A 14,572-nucleotide genomic window follows, 5' to 3' on the forward strand; every position below is an offset into this window, starting at 1 on the left:
TTCCTCTAGCCAGGCCTCACCTTACACAGCCCACCTTTTCCTAGGAGCCTGCTAAAAGGCTGAGCCTATGGAAGGATCAGTCCATTGACTGTGTCAGAGCTGAGCCTATGGAAGGGTCAATCTGTTGACTGTGTCAGAGCCTTCAGCTCACCCTCTGTGGACAAGCCCTCACAGACTCAGCTAGAGATGCCCCAGTAGCCTCGTGGGTGTGTCTCAATCCAATCAGGGTTATAGTCAAGATTGACCTTGAACACCAGGCCTGACACAGCGGTGTGGTAGATGGGTCAGTGGGTAAATGCATTTGCCACCAAATCTGATGACCTGAGCTCAGTCTCAGGGACCCACGTGGCAGAAAAAGAGAACTAACCCCCCACAGGTTGTCTTCTGACCTCCACGTGTGCACTGTGACACACCCAGAGACACACAGGTTGTCGCTTGTGTAGGAATAGGCCTGAAGAGAGAATTGTGGCTTGAACAGGAAGGATGGGAGGAGGTGAAAAGGCGGCGCAGAGGGAGAGCAGCTGGGCTGTGGAGAACTCCTGGCCTGTGGAAGGCTCACTGTGAGTGTCACCTTGCAAGAGAGGATGGAGGACATTGAAGCATCTCAGAAACCAGATGCAGGGTGATTGTGACCTCTGAGGTGCTATGAGGCCCCCTTCACAGAAAGCATGCACTGAAAATGCGTTGGTCTCAGCCTTACCCAGAATCCACAGCCATACAAATGGAAAGAGCAGGGCTGAGAACATGTTAGATGGCGGACGGCTAGTAACCTCCATGGGCACTGTAGGTATCACGTGTGTTTCTGTACTTCATTGTCAGGGCTCTTGCCAGGTGACTCTGTGGCTCTGCCACTGCACTGTACTGATTAAACTCCACAACTCTTGATATGAGTGAAGCAGAAATGGGTAGATGGGTAGGCTGACTAAAGGCAAAAAGCAGGAATCAGAACAGGGCCTCAGTGTGAAGACCCAGTACATGGAGGTGTGAACCAGCCTAGGTCCCGTGTAAAGGAACAGCTATGACTCACCACCTTCTCACATAGCCGTAGCCATGTGCTAATGCTGATATGTGTGGGCCTCCAGATATTACTTTTCACACTCCTTTCTGAATTAAATGTCTTTCTTCATGAATGACACATTGTTTTGCTTTGTTTTCCTACTAGGAGTTTGAGTGGCTCCCCCGATCCCATGTCTTTATTTCATCGTTGTGGTAGTTTAGCTAGGTATTAAATTCTAGGTTAACTTTTTATTTTATTTTATTTTTTTTACTTCCTCTCAGCATGTTGTAGCTTGTCAGTTATCTCATACTTTGTCAGGAACTTGTCATCTACTTAACTGCATTACTTTGAAAAGAGCTGGCTTTGTTCTCCAGCAGCTAAGACCTCATGTTTGTCTTTGATGTTCTGTGACGTGGTTATGATAGTTCAAAACTCATTGTTTGTTTGTTTTTAATTTCCTCAGCTTAGAGATCCTTGAGCCTTTATATGTTTTATAAATGCAAGGAAACTTCAGGCATTAAAGCCTCAAAAATTGTCAGGTGTGGTGGTACTCACCTTTGATCCCAGCACTCAGAGGCAGAGGCAGGTGAATCTCTGTGAATTTGAGGCCAGTCTGGTCTACCAAGCTAGTTCCAGGGGAGCCAGGGCTACAGAGAGATACCCTGTCTCAAAAAAACAAAACAAAACAAAAAAAAAACAAGCCATGTATGACGGCACATGCCCTTAATCCCAGCACTCAGGAGGCACAGGCTGGCCGATCTCTGTAAGTTTGAGGCCAGCCTGGTCTACAAAGCGAGTCCAGGACAGCCAAAGTTACGCAGAGAAACCCTGTCTCCAAAAACCAAAACAGAACCAACAACACCAACAAAGAATGCCAAGCCTGTGATGGTTCAATGTTTAGGAGCGCTTACTGCTCTTTTAGAGGTCACAGCTGCCTTTATGTCCAGTTCCTGAGGATCCAAAGCTCCTTCCAAGTCTCCTCAGGCACACAACACACTTGCTGCATACGTGTACACTCACACATATATCCATAAAATCATCAATAAAAAAACTCTGCAAAAGAATGCCCAAGCCCACAAATTAGCATAAAAGTTGACTGGCAGAAGCAATACACACCCTTGCTAGGATGGCATTTCCACAGTCCTGCTTCTCCAGAAGAGCAGTCACTAAAGATATTCATCCAAGGGCTGGAGAGATGGCTCAGAGGTTAAGAGTACTGACTGCTCTTCCAAAGGTCCTGAGTTCAATTCCCAGCAACCACATGGTGGCTCACAGCCATCTACAGTGAGACCTGGTGCCCTCTTCTGGTGTGCCGGCACACATGCTGGCAGAATACTGTACAAATAATAAATAAGTAAATCTTTTTTTAAAAAGATATTCATTCAAAAAAGATTACCACCAGGGGAATAGGCCACCATGAGACCCAATACCACAGAGAATAGTTACCACAGAATCTGGACTGTAGGAATGTCTGAAAGAAATTAACAAGAAGATGAAAAAAGCAAAAAATGAAAACCAAAAGCAACAGAAGTCACATTAATAATATGTTATAAGGGACGGTCTGAAGAAGACTCCAGTGAAACGTATAGAAATAGAAAAAGTAGCTGTAGAAAAAATTTAAAACTTAATAAATGAACTAATAGAATAAATGAAAGTTACACAGAAGTTCACATACAGAGATAAGAAACACAGTGGGGCCAGAGAGACGGCTTAGGCTTAGTGAATAAAGGGCATGTGTCCTTCCATGCACCGGCCTATGCCTCCGGAGAGCTGTGATTAAAGGTGTGCCCTGCCCTCGCCCGACAATGGCCCCGCTCCTGCCTGGCCACAGGGATGATTCTTCATTAGATGATTGTGACTTGGACAATAAAGGCCCACAGCTGCCACCAGGAAAGTTCAGGACCAAGGTTCAATCCTATAAACTTACCCCCCTTTTTTTGTTTGTTTGTTTAAAGAAAAAAAAAAAGCTGTATTTATAATGGTAGCACAGGCGAGCTGTTAGCCTAATCCGGTGTGTTTAGGGCTAGTGACAGACTCTCAAGAAAGAAAGAGGAGGAGGGAGGATGGAGGGAGAGGAAGGAAGGGAAGGAAAGTAGAGCGCAATCAACACCAACCTCTGCCCTACACACACACACACGTACACGTACACATGTGTGCACATACACATTTACATGTCCACACACTGAAAAGGAAAGAATGAAAACACAGTGTTGTTGCTCCCGTGGGGAACAGGACTGTGTTTGGGCCTCCTTTGGAGTGTTTCTTTTCCAAAGCTGCGTTTACAAGCCATTTAAGATTTTACAGTGACCCTCAGGAGCAGATGCAGTCTTATGTGAACTCTGGTGGTACAGACTGGCTGTGCCCTAGACCTTCCCTTTAGCCAGGGTGCCCATGGCCGTGGGTGTCAGAGCTTTTGTGCGCCCTGGGTGGAGCTGCTTGCTAAGAGAAGGAAGAGAGGAAATAAAATCATTTCATCCTGGATTGGTGTTGTGATGCACGCCTATCATCCCAGCACTCAGGAGGCAGAGGTAGTCCGTTGGTCTCTGGGTTCAAGGCCAGCCTAGTCTGCATGGAGAGTCCCAGGCTAGCTAGGGCTACATAGTGAGACAGCAACTTCAGGCACCCCATAGTAGAAACCAGGAGGCCACTGTCATGTCCTAGGGACGGTGACTCATCAACTGAGAGTGTGTGAGCTAAGGCCAGGGCTGTTTCTACAGTCTTTTCTCTGGGTGAGAAGGACAAGTCCACATGCCTCACACCCCTGCTTTCCCCAAGAGTTAACAGATATTTTGAATTCTACTTTGGGTAACTGGGGTACAGGGCAACAGAAAGCCTTTTATAGCCCTGTTTAGCAAGTGAATGGCCTCCGGATGGAGATCCTGGTCTCATTTGCTGTCTTTCTGTTTGGTTTTCTTTTCTTTTTTTTTTTTTTTCCCCCTTTTCTTCTTCTATTTCAATGACTGTGCACCAGAGTAACCCGCAACCCTGGGGCTGGAACACTGTAAGACTTAGGGGGGAAAAAAACTTCAGGAAATTGCTGGAATACTTCAGGCATATTTCTTTGGTTAACTTATTTTGAAGTTTTTCTGTTTTGTATTTTCACTGCCCTTATAATTTATCCCAGACAGACTGCATTGTTTTGGCAAGCCCTTGGCCCAGAAGTTTCCAACAGCACTCCCAAGCACTCTGAATAGAAATTGTCAAATGCACTCTTAGTTTTGAAGTTGAAAATGTATTTTAGATGCAACCCTTTGCTGGAAAAGCCCAACCATGCCACTTACACCACGACAAGGCAGGACAAAGACTGGCTTCATCTTCTTCCCACTGCCCCCTTTCCATCCCCCCCCCCCCCCCCCCCCCCCCCCCCCCTGCACCTTCCCCTCTGTGAGCTTCACAGAGCCCATAGTGCTTGCCTCTCCCGTCTTTTCCATCATTCAGTGCTAGAATTTACACCATTTACTCATAGTTGAGACAAAAGAAGGTATCCCTTAATAATACAATTAGGCTATTAATATTATTTTATGCTCTGAGGTATAGCTTCCACCCCACCCCAGCCCAGAGAGTCTCTGTGTAGCTCTGGCTGTCCTAGGCTCACTTTGTAGACCAGGCTGGCCTTGAACTCACAGAGACCTGTCTGCCTCTGCCTCTGCCTCTGCCGCTGCCTCCCGAGTGCTGGGATTAAAGGCGTGGTGGCGCACGCCCTCCTGTGGTACAGCTTTCAACCAACATAAGTGAGGTAGTAGGTTCAATCCCCAGTTGAGGATGCATTGGCTGGAGAGGTCGGCTCAGCAGTTAGGATCGCTTCCTGCTCTTGCAGGGGAACCGAGTTCATTTCCTGGCACTCACATCAGGAAGCTCACAACCATCTGTAACTCCAACTCCAGGACATCTGACACCCTCTTCTGGCCTCCACAGCACCTGCACTCACTTGCGTGTTCTCTCCTCTCTCTCTCTTTCTCTCTCTCTCTCTCTCTCTCTCTCTCACACACACACACACACACACACACTTAAAACTAAACCTAAAAATATACAATTCTGAAGCATTTAAAACATTATATAAAGCTTTCATTTCTTTTCATTAAATATTCTTTTCATCAGGATTGGAGAGATGGCTCAGTGGTTAAGAGCACTAGCTGCTCTTCCAGAGGACCTGGGTTCAATTCCCAGCATCCACATGGCAGCTCACAGCCATCTATAATGTGATCTGATGCCCTCTTCTGGCATGCAGATGTACATGCAGGCAAAGCACTGTATACATAATAATAAATAAATAAAAATATTCTTTTTGCTGGGTGTGGTGGCACATGCCTTTAATCCCAGTACTCAGGAGGCAGAGGCAGGTGGATCTCTGTGAGTTCAAGGCCAGCCTGGTCTACAAAGAGAGTCCAAACCAACCAAGGCTACACAGAAAAACCCTATCTAGGGAAAAACAAAAACAATAATATCCTTTTCATCATTATTGTTGTTATTTTGAGACAAGGTCTCACTGGGTATCCCTGGCTGGCCTGGAACTCACTATGTAGTCCAGGCTAGCCCCAAACACAGAGACACTCTTGTTTCTGCTTCCTGGGTGCTAGGATTAAAGGTGTGTGCCACCAATTCTGGCCTACATTATTATTTTTTTTTTTAAACCAGGTTGAACATCTATTCATCAACAGTGAGCAACCAAAATACTGGGCACTGAGTTCCATTTATCTATTTATTTACTGGTGTGGAGACTGAGCCTAATGCTTGTGCATGCTAAGCAAGCATTGAGCCACATTCCAGCCCTAGTTTCCAATTATCGGTTCAAATTACTAGCTGTTGAACAAGGCCAATGCACTAGTCAGCTCTTTTCCTTTTGTCTGTTTTGTTTGCTTGCTTGCTTGCTTGCTTGTTTGTTTGTTGCGGCAGAGTCTCAATCTCAGCCTCCCAAATGTTTGGATTATAGGGGTGTTCCATTTTATTATGTCTAGCTTGTAGGGTACCTCTTGCTGGGCAGCCAAGCCCTTACAGGACTTGCCCAGCAGCCAGCATGGCTCTGAGTTGCACAGAACAGTGCTGGCTGTACAAGCCGGTAGCGATCTCAGCCTGTGGAAGGTGGAGTCAGGCAGGGCCTGACCTTTAAGGTCACCCACAGCTACACAAGGAGCCGGCCTCGAAAAGAAAGCCATGTAAATAAGCCATCATATCACTGAAATGGCTTCCGGCGCTGTGTTCACAGATGTAAAGTTGCTTGCTGGCCAGCCTAGAGAAGTCTCGTGTTATTGAGTACAGTATCCTGGGATCCTCTGTGGGTTTGTACCTTTTGATGTGAAAGTGCCTAGAAAACAGGTAATAGTGTGCAATGTTATTAATAGCCTATTACATTATTAATATCTGGCCTGTATGTCCTGTTCTCTTTCCTGGCTACATGGACAGTCAGGCTCTCAGCAGGTGGGATGGGCAGGAATATTTATAAACTACACAAACTAAGCTGGGGTTGATGGCGCACACCTTTTGTCCCAGCACTTGGAAGGCAGAGGCAGGCCTTCTAAATTCAAAATCTCTGAGTTCAAGGCCAGCCTGGTCTACAGAGTGAGTTCTAGGATAGTCACAGCCAGAGAAATCCTGTCTCAAAACACCAAAAACAAAAAACCAACCAAACAACAACAACAAACCACACACACACACACACACACACACAAACCTACACTACACAAACTCTAAATTTGATGTTGGACATGGTGGTTCTTGTCAGTAATCCCAGCGAGCAGCTCAGGAGACTGAGGCTGGAGGATTGCTGTGAATTTGAAAGCAGTCTGGGCTACTACATAGGGTGTTCCAGGCCAGTTTAAGCTACAATGTTAGGACCTGTCTCAACCAAATCAAAACAGATAAGGGGGGAAAAAAACAGGTAAACTTAAATTATTTTCAGCAAACAGATTTTTTGGTCTTTCCAAGGAAAAGAATGCAGGTTGGAGGAACACTAACCAGCCCAGACTGTTAAATTCCTGACTTTACCTTTCTCTTGGCTTAAAGAGTTTGAGGAGGGGCCACAGCCCTGCGCCCTGCTGGATTCTCCCAGCACCTCCCCTGCAGGGACATCAGGCCCATATGCCAGGGCCAGGGCCGGCTGCCAGGCATTGCAGACTGTGAGCTGCCCCTGTGGCTGCACCATGGTGCCCTCATGGAGGTGGGGAATGAAGGGCAGCTTGAGCCTCCTCCTCTTCCCATGTAAAAACGCAGCCCTAGAGTTCCCGGGGAATAAGCTGAGAAGCCACTGTCCCCGCAAGCACTAGGATCCCTAAGATGGTCGTCATCACTTTCCCCAACCCCCAAACGTTTGGTAATAAAAGATAGGGTTTTTATAATGTTTGTTTGTTTGAGTTTTGTTGTTGTTTTTTGGTTTGCTTTGCTCTTTGGCTTTTTTGTTGGTGGTGATGGTGGTATTTTTGGAGACAGGGTTTCTCTGTGTAGCACTAGCTGTCCTAGAACTTGCTCTGTAAACCAGCCTGGCCTCGAACTCAAAGATCCGCCCACCTCTGCCACCTCCCGGCTGGATTTTTATAATTTTTAAAAAAGATTTGTTTATTTTCATTTTCCGCGTATGAGTGTTTTGCCTGCGTGTGTATAAGCCATGGATGCCAGAAGAACGCACTGGATCTCCCATGTGGAATCCAGTTAGGGAGAGTTGTGAGGTACCATGACAGATGCCAGGAACTTAGGTCCTCTGCAGGAGTAGCAAATGCTCTTAGCTAATGAGCAGTTGCTACAGCCTTGTACTTACTTGTTTGACAATGGGAAAGGGAAAAAAAAAAATAGCTTCCCAAAAGATGTGAGCTCAGCTGAGTTATATAGTTCATGCTTGGCCTGGTGTGGTGAAGCCCATCTTTTATCCCAGCACTCAGGAGGCCAGCTTTGCCTATAGAGCGAGTTCTAGGACAGCCGGGGCTACACAGAGAAACCCTGCCTCTAATTCCAGCATTAAGGAGGCAGAGGCAAGCAGCTCTCTATGAATTTAAGGCCAGCTTGCTCTACATCGTGAGTCCCAGGCTAGTCAGGGCTACATAGGGAGACCCTGAGCAGAGAGCATGGCCGGTGGTCTGTGAGAAGCTCAGCAATTAGGATGTCCACACAAGATTTATTTTTCAAGAGCTGAAGGGTGGCAGCTCATGCCTGCCTTTAATCCCAGCACTTGTGAGGCAGAGAGAGAGGCAAGCGTATCTCTGAGTTCAAGGCCAGCCTGGTTTAGAACACGTTCCAGGGCAGCCACGGCTACACAGAGAAAACCAGTTTGAAAAATAAAAACAACAAAAAGATCGAGACCTTGTGTAGCCATGTTAGGATCTCAAAAGCCATCCAGCCATGAAGAAAGAGGAGGAGCAAAGGCTGGTAGAGGTGAACAGATCTAACGTGTCCCAGAGAGACATCTTAGTGCACCCTGCATTCCTGCTTAGTGATGGTGGGGACGGAGGCCATGCTGCCGTTTTCTCCTTCATGTTCCGAACCCTAAGGAAGGAAAATCACATTGAAATAACCAGGTCACTCTCTTTGAAGACTATGCGATGAGCTGACAAAAAGGAAGATGGCCCTTTTATCCTTAATATTAGAGCGCTGGGCTGTATGTAACACACTTTCCTGTTAACAGTGACCCTCTGACCTTTTAATTTTAAGCCAAAGGCTTCACCTCCATGCAGGAGCCAGGTGGGGACTGTGTTAAGAAGTGAAATCAGACTGGCCTTGAACTCACAGCGATCTGCCTGCCTCTGCCTCCCAAGTGAGCTACAAAGTGAGTCCAGGATAGTCAAGGCTACACAGAGAAACCCTGTCTCAAAAAACAAAAGAAGAAGAAGAGGAGGAGGAGGAAGACGTGAAATCAGGCTGGGTGGTGGTGGCGCATGCCTTTAATCCCAGTACTTGGGAGGCAGAGGCAGGTAGATGACTGTGAGTTCGAGGCCAGCCTGGTCTACAAAGCGTGCCCAGGACAGCCAGGGTTACACAGAGAAACCTTGTCTTGAAAAGAGAGAGAGAGAGAAAAAAAAGTGAAGCCATGCCTTGGGCCCTTTTGGATTTGTTTGGGGAGATTCCCCGGGGTTTCTCAACAGATCTGTGAAGGGCAGATTTAATCTTGCGGACAGCAACAAGATAACCTGAGTCTCATTCAGATGTGTCCAAGATTTACATCCTTGGGCAGTGTGGGCCATCTTTGCATTCTGAAACCCTGACACACACACCCCCCAAGCCCCAGAACACCTGTGTGTGTGTCTTTGTCCTACAGCGGTGCTGCACGTAAGGCGTTCCTAGAATAGGAACTTTAAAAAAGTACAGTGGTGGGGGTGGTAGGGGAAACTTGGGCTCAGAGATAAATAGCCACAGCTTTTTCTTTCTTTCTTTCTTTCTTTCTTTCTTTTTTTTTTTTTTTAGTTTTTTTAGTTTTTTTAGTTTTAGGTTTTACATTTTTGAGACAGGGTCTCCCTGTGTAGCCTTGGCTGCCCTGGAACTCGCTATATAGACCGGGCTGGCCTCAAACTCACAGAGATTTTACTGCATCTGCCTCCCAACTGCTGGGATTAAATGTGTGTGTCAGCATGCCCGACTCACCGTGGGCTATTTTTACACAAGTTTACAAGAGATGAGAAGCCATGATGATTAGTCTTGGGGTAGGGCACCCTGAAACTTTAGGCACTGAAAGCTATAAAAGTGAGTGTCTGACTGGGTCAATGAAATATTATGAGGGGTTCAGGGGGAGTTGAGGGACAGTGCTGGACAGCCCAGACAGTGCAAGGGGACCACAGCTCTTAGCACTTAAGTTGCCATGTTGATTTAGACTGAAGCGCTCTCTCTCTCTCTCTCTCTCTCTCTCTCTCTCTCTCTCTCTCTCTTTGTGTGTGTGTGTGTGTGTGTGTGTGTGTGTGTGTGTCTGTGTGTCTGTGTGTTTGACATTACCATATACATATTCCATCAGAAGATATCCCATCTCTGTTTTAGGACCATTTCTCTGAAATAAACAAGGAACCACTTTATCTGATTGCAATAGTATTCTGTCTAGAGTGAGATCCCTTCCCCTCCTCTCCCCTCCCCTCCTCTCCCCTCCCCTCCTTTCCCTTCTCTTTCCCTCCCCTCTGAGACTTTCCTCTGAGCAAGGTCTTTGAATGACACAGAAGATATTTTCGTTTTAGTCTACACGGGAACCCCCTTTTTAAAATGTCCATGACAGCGTTAACCAAGGAGCTGCAGAGCTGGTGTTGGCTGCCTCAGCAGTGCAGATGGGAGGCAGGCAGGGGACACTGTTATTTTCACAGGATCACTGCTGTCTGCTATGGGGGGGGGACGACACAGTGTTGAAGGTAGCTAGGGTTGAATGTCACAGAGATTCAGTTAACGGACTCGGTGGGGGACTCCATCAGAGTCGGAAGGCAGAGCATATGGCCACGATGTTGACAGGCTGCCGGCCAAGGGAGAGAAAGTGGTGGCTAAAACCTGGGTTAGCTGAGAAGACTCCGCACCTTAAAGAGCTGAAAAGCCCCAGGAAATAAGGAAACGCTTGGAAATACTGGGTGACATTTCTTCATGAATAGGGAAGAAAATAAAGGAAGCCACCGGGGACCCATCCCCTTGGCCAGCCCCGCGTGAGTGAAATGTGTGGAGGAAGTGGGACTTGGGTCAAGGTCACCAGATCAGACGGCAGTGAGAAATTTTGAGAATAAAAAAACTCACCTGAGGGGGCTGGAGAGGTGTCCTTAGCATGAGCCAACCCATGCCTTTGACACCCAGAACCGCTCCCCCAAACTAACTAACAAACTTGGACTGCTTTTTCAAGAATTAAGGTTCAAGTCCCAGTACCCACATGATGGCTCACAACTGCCTGTAGTTCCAGCTCCAGGGAATCTGATGCCTTCTTCTGGCCTCTTTGGGCACCAGCACACACACACACACACACACACACACACACACACACACAACAATGTTAAAAGTCAGGGGAGTGGGAAGGAGAATTTGGATTTATATGACCAAGATACATTATATACGTGTATGAAATTGTCAAAGAATAAATAAAAAGTATTAGTAAAAATATATGTAAAAAAAAATTATAGAAAAAAAACAACCTCACCCGGAAGTGGGCAGACACGGTCGGCGGCGTTTTGTGTTTGTGTTCACCTCCGAGCATGGCCTCATTCAGTCATGAATCTTAATCCGCCATGACATGGGTGCCATGAACCTAGTCAAAATGAGAGAAAACCTCACGTGCCATGCTACAAGGGAGCCCTTCTGACAATGGAGTGTGGTTTTGACTCTGGAGTGACACTGGAAGCATCTCATCCAGACGGGTGAGGTTCTTAAGCCAGGCAGAACTCAGTTTGTCTGGTCTCCTCTGAGGGGCTATTGAGTGGGAGCCGGGAATCACCATGACAATTTTTTTTGTTTTTCGAGACAGGGTTTCTCTGTGTAGCCTTGGCTGTCCTGGACTCACTTTGTAGACCAGGCTGGCCTCAAACTCACAGCGACCCGCCTGCCTCTGCCTCCCGAGTGCTGGGATTAAAGGCGTGCACCACCACGCCTGGCTAATTTTTTTTTTTTTTAAGGAAATAGTTTCTCTGTGTAACCCTGGCTGTCTTAGAACTCACTCTGTAGACCAGGCTGGCCTTGAATTCACAGAGTTCCACCTGCCTCTGCCTTCCGAGTGGTGGGGTTAAAGGTGTGTGCTGCCACCACCCAGCCTAAGAAATCATTTTTCAGTGCATCTGCTAATATAAAATATATGAAATGGTTTGAGCCCTGGTATGCCTTGTCTGTAGGCTTTACTCTGTATACACAGTGTTTTCTCACTTTTGCCCCAAGGCGCGGCAACAAGCTCAGCTACGTCACCAAATGGCAGAGGACAGCAAAGCAGAGTACTCCTCAACGCTGCAGAGATTCAACCAGGAGCAGTGGGAATACTACCACACGCACGTCCCCAACATCTTCCAGGTAAGCACTCCACAGAGCTCACATAATGAAGCCAGCATCCTTCTGATGTGACAGGGCCTCACTGGAGCCTGGATGTCACTTCATTCCTCGGCTGGCAGCCATTCCCGCCTCAGCCTCCTGAGTCCTGGTATCACAGGTTTGCATCATCACCGCATCCGGTCTGCCTGCGTGCGTGAGTGCGTTCATGTGTTCAATCCCTTGGGTACACACACTGAAAGGACAGCTCCCCAAAGCTGTCCATTGCCCTCTGCATGCACACATGTGTAGGCCAGAGGTCTACTTGGTTGTATATCTGTGCACTGAGTGCATTCCTTGTGACCCTGGAGGTCAGACAAGGGCCTTGGGTCCCCTGGAACTAGAGTCGCATACGATTGCGCGCAACCGTGCAGGTGCAGGAATCAAACCCAGGTCCTCCGCAAGAGCAGCCAGTGCCCTTAAGTGCTGAACTCATCTCCTCTCTCTCCCGGTCTTTTTTCTGAAACTGCATCAATCTCTCAGTGGGAGGCTGGAGAGAAGTGGCTTTGTAGTTAAAAAATGCTTAGTGCTCGGGCCTGGAGAGATGGCTCAGTGGTCAAGAGCACTGGCTGCTCTTCCAGAGAACCACAGTTCAATTCCCAGCAACCCACATGGTTGCTCATAACTGTAACTCCAGTTTTAGGGGATCCAATACCCTCACACAGATATACATGCAGGCAAAACACCAATGTACATGAAATTTTATATATATATATATATATATATATATATATATATATATATATATATATATATATATATATTTTTTTTTTTTTTTTTTTTTAAGAAAAATGCTTGCTGCTCTTGGAGGGGACTGGAGTTTAGTTCTTAAATGTTGAGTGGCTCACAACTGCCTTCAACTCCAGCTCCAGGAGATCTGCCATCTTCTTTTAACCTCCTTGGGCACTTCTGTGGACATAGCACACATGTGGCATATATAAACTCACAGGCATACATACACAAATAATAAATAAATCTTTAAAAACCTTAGACTAGACTGGCTGGCCAGCAAGCCCCATGGATTGTTTTGTTTTGTTTTGTTTTGTCTGAGACGGGGTTTCTCTGTGTAGCCCTGGTTGTTCTGGACTCACTTTGCAGACCAGGCTGGCCTCAAACTCAGAGATCCACCTGTCTCTGCCTCCCGAGTGCTGGGAGTAAAGGCCTGCGCCACTGCACCCAGTGCTCTGTGGATTCTGTTTGTTACCCTGCGCAGGGCTTACAGATGTGTCCCACCACACCCAGCTTTCCCCCTGGTTCTGGGTGTTAGTCTCAGGTTCTTATGGTGCACAGCAAGCCCCTTAGCCACTGAGCCCTCTCCCCAGCCCCACTGGGCTGTTTCCCACAGCATGTCAATCAATCGGTGGCCAGCAGTAAGAATTGAGCATAATGCTCACCCGGGGTTCGTCAGGTGCCTGTGTAAGCGTCCTGTGGCTTCACTGCACCCCTGTTTTTGTGGGGCGTTGACATTTTACAACTGTGCCTCTGAGATGAGTGCTTCGTTTTTAAAGGACACTCTGGCTACAAGAAACGCCAGCTTAGCTTTAGGAGACAAAGCAGCATTCAGAGTTGTGGGATTTGAACAAACAAGTATTGTTTCCTTTGAATTGTTTTCTTTTTTCTTTTTAAAATGTGTGTGTGTGTGTGTGCGCGCGCGCGCGCGCGCGCGTGCACATGGCATGCTCACACAGAGAGGTTGGAGGATGACTCACAGAGATCCATCTGCCTCTGAGTGCTGGGGTTCAAGGTGTGCCTTGGCTTCTGGATTTTTTTTTTTTTTTAGCTACTTTAAGTGCTCAAAAGTGATATGAGAGACTCTGGAGGAAGCTCACTGTGGAGCACTGGTTTGTCACACCTAAGTCTGACCTTCCTTCCCCATTGCTACAATTAGTCAGTAGATGTACAAAAAAATAAAATAAATAAACATATATAGCTATTTTCCTGTTTGGAGCATTCTGCCTTTTTGTTTTTGTGTTTGTTTGCTTGTTTGCTTGTTTTTCAAGACAGAGTTTCTCTCTGTAGCCCTGTCTGTCCTGGACTTACTTTGTAGACTAGGCTGGTCTCAAACTCACAGAGATCCACCTGCCTCTGCCTCCCCACTGCCTGGCTCTGCCTTGTTTTTATTTGTTTTACTTGGGTCTGCTTGGGTTCTCAGGGTTCCACCAAAGAATCCGTAAGCCCATGTTTCTCAACCTGTGGTCGTGACCTCTTTGAGGATCAAATGACCCTTTCACAGGGGTCACCTAAGACCATCGGAAAACACAGGTGTTTACATTACAATTGATAACAGTAGCAAATTTGCAGTTATGAAGGCTGCAGAGATGACTCAATGGCTAAGAACCCTGGCTGCTCTTCCAGAAGACCCAGCACCCGCATGGCAGCGCACAACTGTCTGTAACTCAGTTCCAGGATTTCCAACACCCTCACAAGATGTGCATGCAGGCAAAACACCAGTGCACATAAAATAAAAAATAAAATAAAAATATTTTAAAAGCCAGGCAGTGGTAGCACATACCTTTAATCCCAGCACAAAAATATTACACTTAGGAAGTAGCAACAAAATAATTTTATGGCTGGGGGTCAGCACAGCATGAGGAACCGTGTTAAAGGGCCCCAGCATCAAGAAGGCTGAGA

At 46.8% G+C, this 14,572-nt stretch overlaps 1 protein-coding gene across 15 annotated transcripts in view; it reads left to right on the forward strand.

Annotated features, from left to right (window-relative positions):
* Nucleotides 1-14,572, forward strand: part of Fnbp1 (formin binding protein 1) — a 118,946-nt gene that overhangs the window by 76,686 nt on the left and 27,688 nt on the right. For all 15 annotated transcript variants that reach the window (XM_051167064.1, XM_051167062.1, XM_051167067.1 and 12 more), the window contains exon 7: nucleotides 11,798-11,926. In XM_051167064.1, the coding sequence (XP_051023021.1) occupies nucleotides 11,798-11,926 (129 nt within the window). The remainder of the gene's footprint in view (nucleotides 1-11,797; nucleotides 11,927-14,572) is intronic.

This window comes from Acomys russatus, chromosome 24, assembly GCF_903995435.1.
Source record: "Acomys russatus chromosome 24, mAcoRus1.1, whole genome shotgun sequence".
Lineage (NCBI taxonomy): Eukaryota > Metazoa > Chordata > Mammalia > Rodentia > Muridae > Acomys > Acomys russatus.